Genomic DNA, 10,338 nt, shown 5'->3' on the forward strand with positions numbered 1-10,338 from the left:
GCATTACTTTCCAACTTTCTGGAAGTGCCATTATTGGGTCAAAGGATTGAACTTCCTGGATAAAATTCTGCAGTGTGAAAAGAACTTATTTTTCAGAATGAAACGACAATTTAATTCAGAACGCGGAAATGTGTTGACCTTTATGTCTTCTGGTTTCATTAAGCCTCAAATGATGACTTGAACCTTAGTTTGAGGCAGTGGCAAAATGCGTAAGCATAAACTTAAACATAACAAGAACACAGAGTTTATTTATACTGTTACTCTTCAGAAATTACATTCTACAAACCCTTTTTTATTATTAGCAAGTTACCATCTCTTCTATCAATAAAAACTTCATGAAGTTGATTGAAACATGTTTATTTAATACTTGCTTGTGAGCAAGGAGCTCTCATTCAAGTAAACATTTCCCCATGGTGGGCTCAATGTTTCATTAAACATTTTTTCCAGGAAAGAGGAAAATCCTGTTACTTTGCAGGTAATAACAGTGACATTATCCACTCCCAGGTGTTACCTGTGTAATTTTCATTCCAAGAACACAATACAAACCGAGAAAGTCTACATTTTGGAGCCAAAAGTTCTTTCAGTTTGGATTCTTCAATTAATGAACAACTTATCGTCATAAACCAATAGTTAGTTCAATCAATGATTTTAGTATAAACACAATATGATCTAAACCTGATCAATAAATATAAGCTCGGATAAATAAATCACTGTCCTCATCCGGTCATCCCTCTATTGTTAATCCATCCATGATAAGTCATGCAACAATGAAAGAACGCTTGGGAATTGAATTAGCAGACTATCTAAACAGAAATTGCTATCCAGACAAAGCATTTAACTATTATTATTGTGGTTATTTGTTAGGGTTTTGACAGCAGCAAAAGAAGAGAACAAGACATAGAACAAAGGAGCAAGAAGCTTGATATAATTTACTTGCTCACAAAGGTGCAGCAAGGAAGCAATCTGCTTTACACAACTGATATTCTTATACATTCAATATGAAAACAATACATTTATAGTCAAAATACATCATCAAATATTCAACTACCTCACTAATGACTATTAAAACATTGCTTGTACACATAAATAAACTGACCTATCAGCTCAACCATCACCTAAACCGACCAAAACATCAAGAACTAAGTTCATTTTCAACATTATTGCTATCTGAATCTGATAAGTCAGTATAAAATTTAGAATAATTATGGCTACCAAGACCCACAAAATTCCTAACAAAGGCAGAAAACAATGCTTCTTCATACATACACTCACCAGAAGGATAGATGCTCTCCATTTCGGAATCTGCTCTCTCTTGCAGCTCCAAGGCAAGTTCTAGTGTGACCTCCACCTCACCCATTGCTGGCCTTTCATTTCCATTACAGTGGACACAACTAGAAGCGATTTCCAAATACTTGTTCAAACATTCTGGAGCTATCCTTCCCTTGAGGTACGGATCAATGGCATGATGAATGGTTCCTTCCCTTAGGGATTCCTTGGCCCAAGTAAGCAAACTTCCTTGATTGTCTGGTAGTGTCCGATCCGAGTTTCTTCTGCCATAAAGAACTTCGAACAAAACGACCCCAAATGAGTAGAAGTCGGATTTTTCGGTCAGTTCCCCATGCATGGTATATTCTGGAGCCATATATCCATAAGTTCCCACAAGCCTACATGTATACTTTCTTATCAAGGCTTTTGACATGCTAGGAGGACCCAGTTTGGACAAGCCAAAATCTGAAAGTTTGCAACACCATTCTTCATCTAAAAGTATGTTTGAGCTCTTGATGTCATGGTGGATTACAGCATGCTTGGCACCGGTGTGCAGGTAATGTAATCCACGTGCTGCACCGATACATATGTGTAACCTATGTTTCCAAGACAGTGGAACGTAATCCTTCCCAATCCCAAAGAGAAAATCAGCGAGTGACCCTCTGCTCATGTATTCTAACACAACGAACAGTTCATTTTCCACAAGGCAGAAGCCGATGAGGGAGACGAGATGTGGGTGGCGCAACTGGCAAAGCAATCGTACCTCATTTTGTAACCCTCTCACTGCTCCTAAACTGCTTCGGCAGCGCCTGACAGCAACAACGGTTCCATCATCGATAGTTCCTTTATAAAGACTCCCGTAATGACCTATACCAATAATGGAGTCTGGGTGGAAGTTGTTGGTAGCGGCTTCGATCTCGGCTAGTGAAAATTGACGGCATATATCCTCCGGAAGTTCTGAACCTTGTAAGAGGGGTTTTTTCTTCGAAACGAAGAAGGTTAGAAGAGACCACAAAGGATACTTCTTAGGGGATTTTTTTTTTGTTTTTCACATTTAAGCAGTTGAATAAAGAAACACTAGCAGTACTTTACGAGAAAGAGAAAAAGAAAAAGCCCTACACCGGATGGATGTTGCTTGAGCCTTGAAGTAGATCGATAGAGATGCCACAAGCTTTTCCTAATTTTTTACCCACTAACCCATAATTGGCTTGTTAGAATATACTAATACTAGCATATTAGGCGTCGCAATCATGTACAAGTATTTTTCAATTTCCTGGATGCTTCGTTGGAAGAGGTCAGAAACTATCCAAAGTTTTAGTTTTATTTATTTAATATTATGCTTGAAAGTCTTCCCGAAAAAAATATGGTTGAAAGAGATACAAGGAAAACCATAGATCCAAGAGAACAGACCAGCATCATCAGGTTGGGTGTGGTAGTCTAAAGTAAATAATAAGAAAAAAGTGAAGGCACTTTATCGGAGCTAGTGGAAGACTGGAAAGGTCGGTTTCAAGGATGAGGGCAAAAATTTATTCATGATCATATTCAAAGTTACAGATGATTCGGATACTGGTAAATGGGATTGGATGCAGCGCCGACCAGTAGGGAGGGTCTCAACGTCGTGATGGTCTCAGACTTGGCCTCCAAATGAGGAAATATACAATCGGCGGTAAGTCATGAAGATGAGTTGGCTGGGCATTTACAATTTTTCAAATAAAAGCGTGTGGGGCCGAGTGATGAACAGGATATGTTGCTAAATAAGGTCAACGCGCCTGTTGGAAACTTTGTTACCTAAAGCATAATGTAAAATTTATCCCTTATTATTTATATTTTTTTGTCACATTAGTTTTTTTTAAATTAAATTTAGCATTCAATCTTAAAAAAAATATCAAATTTAATTATTGATCAATTGAAAAATAGTTTAATTGATTTTTTTAATAAAAATATAAACTAAAATACTTTTAAACATAGCAACTCACGTAACAATTCACATGGCAACTACCGTAACAATTCACATGGTAACTCACATAACAATTTATTTATTTTTTTTAAAATTACCTTTTTTATAATTTTTATAATTTATTTTTGAAATCTTTTTATAATTTTTAAATCATTTATTAGCATGGCATACAAAACAAATAATATAATGTTAATATAAAGTGCATATAAACTGTCGTATGAGATGTCACACTAACATCATTAAACTTTTAATATTTTAGTCAGCATTTCTATTAAAAACAGTTTAACTCTTTTCAAAAATTAATAATCAAATTTAATTTAAAAAAAATAATAGTAAATTTAAAAAAAATGTAAATATTAATAACTAAATTTATCATGTGAATCCTAAACCCTTTCTTTTCTTTGTCAAATAATTGAGAGTCCAAATTTTTTTTTTTAATTTGGATAATGTTATAAACAATTGATCACCATACATCTCCCTCTCTGACCTTTTTTCTTGACCCTTAGTCTCTCATCATCATCACTAATTTGACACAATCCTTAGCCATTCAACACTCTCTAGCATCACTATTTGCAACACAATATCACCTTCGTCATCAACACTATCATCTTCATTATTACTGCCTCCACCTCTCTTACCATTGAACCTAGAAGCACCAACTACTTCAACCACCACACTAAAAAACCGAAACCCAAACCATAAACAATCATTCATACCAAAAATTCAACATAAGAAAAATTCAACCAATAAATAAAACCAACAAAATAATAAAAAGAATTGATCCTATTGTTTCGAAGAATCTAAACCAAACCTACAAGCAGAGAAGAGAAAACATTAAAAAAAAGAAGGGAAATAAATTGAAAAAAAAAAAGGAGACTTATCTCTGTACGAGTTTAGGTTTGGAGCACCAAGATTCCATTCAACAACTTGAACAACGATGAGGTGTATTCAGCCAAGGAGAGCCACATATCTCATACGCAAGGCGATTGAACGACGAAAATGGTAGATCAAGATAAGAGAATTTCAAAGGTGACTTGGTATTTTCAAGGTTTTTAGGTGGGTTTCGAGAATATTTGAACCGTTAGTTTGAAAGAGAAAGGAAAGGAAAGGTGGACTGCTTAGTGGCGTTGCCGGAGCACGACTGTTAAGGAAGAGTAGCGCAAGGAAAAAGATGAGGTAAAGGATAGGATAGAAGGAAAAAAAGAACAAGGGAAAAAAGAATAAAGAAAGGGGAAAATGAATAGACAATTAACTTAACCGTGGAAGAGATAGATTTAATGGTAGAGAGATAGTTTGGTCAATTTTTTTAACAGTAGTAATCAAATTAACAATAAAAAATTAGGATGAGCTAAATAGGATTAACCTCTATTTAGAATGATTACAAGATACTTTACCCAAAATTTTATAGATTCTTCCCGTGTTGTAATCAAAAAGTTTTCTTAAATGTGAAGTAGGATCCTAAAATCAGTATACTATTTATTTCTCTAAACTTTATTAGAACCAATCTCTAGGGTGGAGATATTTTTAAGGATGCTTTTAATAGAGTTTTAAGGTATGTTTGGTTGAGTGAAAAAGAAGAAAGATGAAAGGGAAATGGAAATGAAAAAATGAATATATATATTTAGTACACTATCTGGTAAAGAAGAGTGAAAGAAAAAAAGATCATTTTAAATTAGAAAGATAAAAATAGAAAAAATGAGTGATAATGTATATTAATTCAAAATTATGTAATTTTCAAAAATATTATTTTCTTTCTTTTTATTTTTTTTAACTCTATCAAGTAATAAATGAAAAAAAATTTACTTTTATCTTTTTCCTCTCAAGCACAAGTACAGAAAAAAAAATTTATATTTTCTATTCTTCTATTTTTCTATTCTTTCAATTTTCTTTCCATTCTACCAATTAGAATCTGAGTATTTTTTTTATTTTGTCAAAGTTGTTTCCTAATGCAGGTTACGATTTTAACTTTCAATTTTTAGGTTAAACATTTTCCCAACTCTCTCACCCTAACACCCAAAGTTTCCCTTTAAACTATTTAAATTTTTTGTCAAAATTGAATAAATATTTTAAAATATTAAAATAGATTTACTTAGACTATTATACCTATGTTTATTTTGGGTTCTAACTATTAAAAATAGATTTACCCTTACTTTCCCTTAAACTTCAGCATATGGCTCATTGGTCAAAGGTGTTCAATCTATAATTTCTAACTATGTCATAAAATTCGGATTTGGACTAAATTAATTAAGTGAGATTAGTATATAATTTAAAATAGAATAATCACAAGTCAAGTAGGGATTGAGAAGGTCGAATAATTAAGTGTTATTGAATTAAACTGGTTAATAAAAATAGTACATGGGCTAAATTGCTTAGTGAACAAAGTATGAAGGGATTAAATTTTAATTTGGTCAATGCTTTAAACGGAAATTAAACTAAGGTTAAAATAATAGTTAAACCATTCTAAATAGTATGTTAAAGCTTAACTAATGTTCGTGTCATCACTTTCCACTAACTAACCTTATAACTTAATAAACTATTAGATTAAGTGAATAATTAAATTAATTGTTATGCTAATTGTCAGTATAAATATACAAGCTAAGCGCCCCGGGGGGGAGAGAGAAACACATATTCATTCTTTCTTTGCTTCTCCATAATCGATTGTGAAATAAGGTTTTAGCAACACTTCAACTTCTTCATTTGGCTATCAAATTGACAAGGTAGGTGGGCTTATTTCTTCTTAAATTTCATAGATTTTTTTATTATAAGATGAGTTCTAGTTAACACTCCTTAAAGTTTGGTATTATGAAAATTAATCTAAGTTATCTTTGTAGAGAAGGTTATGGAATCATGAAAAGCTAGTTCTTAATTTTGTTGCAAGTGGGAAAAAGCTTAGTAAGATAATGAGTTAGGTAAGAGTAAGTCTAATTTTAGCTTAAAACTTTGAAAGTTATTATTGCTTTATTAAGGACTAAATTGTAAAGGATAAAAATTTTGATGTTTGAAAATAAATAATGGTAGTAGGTCCTTATTCTATATTTATTAAGTCAGATTTAAATTTGACCAGGTAAATTGTGAGAAATGGGTGTTTCAGATGTTAAGGACTAAATCAAATAAAGTGCATTCATATTTAGTTTTATATTTTTATGTCCAAACCATATATCTAATTGATTTTTCATATCCAAATTTATCTTACATAGTTAAAGAAGACACCAAGATGTCGAAAAGCAAAAGGAATGCAAAAGTCGTTGACGAATAAATATTCTGGTTGGTGCTATTATAATTCGAGTTTGTTAGGTAAATATATGTATATGTTTGATTCATTAAATGTTCGAAAATGGTAATCTAACAATGTGAGATATTTGAAAGGTATGTATATACTTGAGTATGTGATTTGTGATTATTTGGTTGGTTGTATACATGAATATATGCTTATCGATGACATATGATTAATAGTAATGATATTTAACCTATTAACGTTGTCAGATAGAGTCACGGGTATAGTTAGCATGCTATAGGGTTCGTTTTGATAGATGGGATATTCAGTGCTATGTGTGTGCATATCGTGATAGTTCTATAATACCCTAGGGGTCGAGAACATATCACCAGCTCAAATACCTTGAGGGTATGAGCATATTTTGGTGTAGTGGGTGGAATCGGTGAACTTGTGCCTAATTAGCACTTTGGTCCGTATTTGGTGTGATGGTGGATTGATCCAAGTATCTATTATTATATTTGATTTTGTTAATAGGGATCATAATGTAAAAATGATGCATTAAATATGTATTGAATTGATATGATATATTGATGTTAACTTGATATATGAATTTGACATGTTAAACTAGATGCAAATTGTAACACCCCTTGCCCGACCTAATTGTAAGGTCCGAGATTCAGGATGCTACAGTCATTGTTGGAGAAACTATCATCAAATATTCAACGATTAAATCATTTAAACATTCAAATATATCACAAAACACATTCACATCATGATATACAATCCTTTTCGATTCTCAATCATTTAAATGATGAAAGATTATCGAATAAATAATGGGGTCGTGTGAGCCTTTCATTGATCCGCTAGATACATTCTGCAAGTCAGCAATCTACAAGAAAAATGGAGGAAAACAAAGTAAGCATATTGAATGCTTAGTAAGTCCATATGAAATTTACTTAACTTACCTTGATATTACAACAATTAAAACACATTGGTCTATAACATGGCATCCTTTGACATCCTTATCCTTTCATATGTATTTCAACAACGCAACTAGTATGTTAGTTTATTCACTTGTCAAAAACATATAACACAATTCATATGCATATACAACAAATATTTCTTATATCATATACTAACCAAATCATATTCAATTTGCAAGCATAGATAATTCAATTCATGTTAATTAATTTTCACCATTTCATTTCCATTAGGTTATTGTTTTCGAGCCTGAGAGAACCTTAGTAAACCAAATTCGGATACACGGGACTATAGTGCTCACACAAGCTGGCAGTGATCAAGGTTACTCACACAAGCTGACATTATGAATTTGCTCACACAAGCTAACATTGTATCGAGGTTATGAGTCCAGGCAAAACCAACGATACATATTAATTGAGAATCTACAACAAATGTTAGGTCTCATATAATAATGTAAATCCCTAATCATTTCCATATTTGACCCTAGTGGCATGACCTATGTAAACTAATCTTTTACTAAGTTCACAATGGCATTATTTCTGTAATCGTATCATTTCAATCCCTATAGAAAAAATAAATATTTCGTGCCAATCTTATAAACATTTCATAACCATTTCAGTACCTAGTACCTATTCATAATTGTCATATATTTTATACTCTGCAATTTAGTCCATTTGATGCCAAAATCACTAGTATCACATTTATATAAATTAATAAGCAAAATAACACAATTCAATCACAACATAAAAACAACATAATAAAAGAACTTACCTGGAAAAATCGCAAACAAACACTCTTTAAGGACTAAAAAACAATTTTACCTTTTCCTCAATTATCTTTGATTTGGTTCAATTCTCGATCTATACAATAATTTAATTCAATTTATTAATTTCAAACATCTTATATCATCCTATTATATGCATGAATAAATTCAATTTCATTTTTGAATGCCCCTAAATATTTATATTTTATTCAATTTAGTCCCTGAAATTGAATTTGTCATATATTTTAAATTTGAGCTTCAATTTCAAAATCGATCTCAATTATATCCTTTTAAGGCCATATAATATCAATAATTATAAAAATTTCACATCAAAGTTGAAATTTATACACTTTAGTCCTTATGTTCAAAAACTAGCAATTAGACTTTACAATCTAATCCCTTTTCACTTCTAAGCCCAAAATCTAACAATTTAATATCAATTTCTTCAAGAATTCATCAATGGAAACTTTTAGAAACTTTAAATAAAATTTAAACTAGTACATGGGCTAGCTAAATCAAGCTTCCATGACCTCAAAAACATAAAATTTACAATAAAATGACTAAATCAAACATACCAAATTAAAGGTCGAAAGTTTGAGCTTCAAAACCTGATTTTTCTATTTTGTTTCAAAAGAGAATAAAATGAACAAAATTGTTTTGTTTTCTTTTTATTTTATACTTAGATTAATAGTTAATCTTGATTAATCTAATTAAACATCAATTAATTAACCTTAAACAAGATTAGCAAAATTGGTGGATTACAATTGTCATCCACCATCGTTTTTCATATTAAAAAGGTCCAATTACTCATTTGGTCTTTTGGTTAATTAAAAATCTTTGGCAATAAGCTTTTACAAGTTTACAATTTAGTCATTATACCTTAACTAACTATCAATTCGACAAAACTAAGAGACCGAACTTAAAAAAACTTTTATAAAAACCTCATAAATATTAAGTATTAATATTTATTGACTTGAATATCAAAAATGGTGTTTTGAAATCGTTGGTTCTAATACCACTTAAAAAATGGGTTGTTACACAAATACCTTAAAGGTACATTGGGAATTATATCGAGAAATTGAGTAAAGTACTATCGAATAAGAAGAAACGATAAATAAACTATTTGTATATATGTATCTTTGATATTAATGTGAAATGATTAGTTAGTTAACTTGAAATATCATATTATTATGTTTATTTTATTTTGTTATGCACTCATTTGCATTTGAATTATGTTAGCACGACTGAGTAGCCATTACTCAGCGTTTAAATTTGTTTGTTTTTGTGCACAGGTCTTAGATAAAGTTGAAGAAATTCTGCGATCAAGCATCCAACTTTGAAGCTTAGCTCGAAAGCCATTACGAAGCTATTTTGTATGTATTTATATATTTTGAGGTCATATGGCATGTACTTAGGTTAGTTGGTTTATTACCTAAGTTATTTTGGGCACTTTTGGTAAGTTTTATATAATGGTATATTGGTTTATTACCTTTCAAAGGAAATATTCATCAACTGTGTATGTAACACCCCTTAACCCTTATCTGTCGCCGGAACAGGGTTACGGAGCATTACCCGACATTTCTGATCAATTACAAATATTAAACATAATACCTAGCATACACATCATGTAATAATCAATTTGTCCCTTTTATGGGCCCTCAAGGCCCAAAATATGCATTAGAATTAAATCCAGGCCCGTGTGACCCTATGACATGCCCATGCTTCAGGCCATGTCTTACCCCGTGTAACTCTCTGACTTATGTCACACAGTCGAGCCACACGCCCGTGTGCTAGGCCGTGTGCCTCACGGCGCTGAGACGCACGCCCGTGTCTCTGCCCGTGTAGAAATACCTGAGTATTCTGTTTTGAAATTTTGAATTGCAGGGGACATACGACCTAACCACATGCTCATGTGTGAGCCGTGTGTCTTACATGGTTTGGTCACACGCCCGTGTACCAGGCTGTGTGGACTCAAAATAAGCCTTATACATCAAGTTTTCCAACCCTGCAAATCTTGAATACCAAACAATTCAAATACCATTTATTCAACCAACCTAAAACACAATCAAATACGTTTAAAACATGTCATAGTAATGAACTTAATGATCTAATCATTATACCCTAATAGGTATTCACATATATTATTCAAAACAATCT

The 10,338-nt window shown here is 32.0% G+C and overlaps 1 protein-coding gene across 1 annotated transcript; it reads right to left on the reverse strand.

The window, feature by feature from the left end:
* Nucleotides 1–898: 898 nt before the first annotated feature.
* Nucleotides 899–4,802, reverse strand: LOC107892009 (receptor-like protein kinase FERONIA). The gene has a single exon (XM_016816964.2). The coding sequence runs from the start codon at nt 1,934–1,936 to the stop codon at nt 1,133–1,135; it is 804 nt and encodes a 267-aa protein (XP_016672453.2). The 5' UTR covers nt 1,937–4,802; the 3' UTR covers nt 899–1,132.
* Between the last annotated feature and the right edge of the window lie 5,536 nt (nt 4,803–10,338).

The sequence above is a fragment of the Gossypium hirsutum genome, chromosome A11, assembly GCF_007990345.1.
Source record: "Gossypium hirsutum isolate 1008001.06 chromosome A11, Gossypium_hirsutum_v2.1, whole genome shotgun sequence".
Lineage (NCBI taxonomy): Eukaryota > Viridiplantae > Streptophyta > Magnoliopsida > Malvales > Malvaceae > Gossypium > Gossypium hirsutum.

What these genes read in the sequence shown, in the direction of transcription:
- LOC107892009 (XM_016816964.2), bottom strand. Translation starts at nt 1,936, where the DNA reads ATGAGCAGAGGGTCACTCGCTGATTTTCTCTTTGGGATTGGGAAGGAT.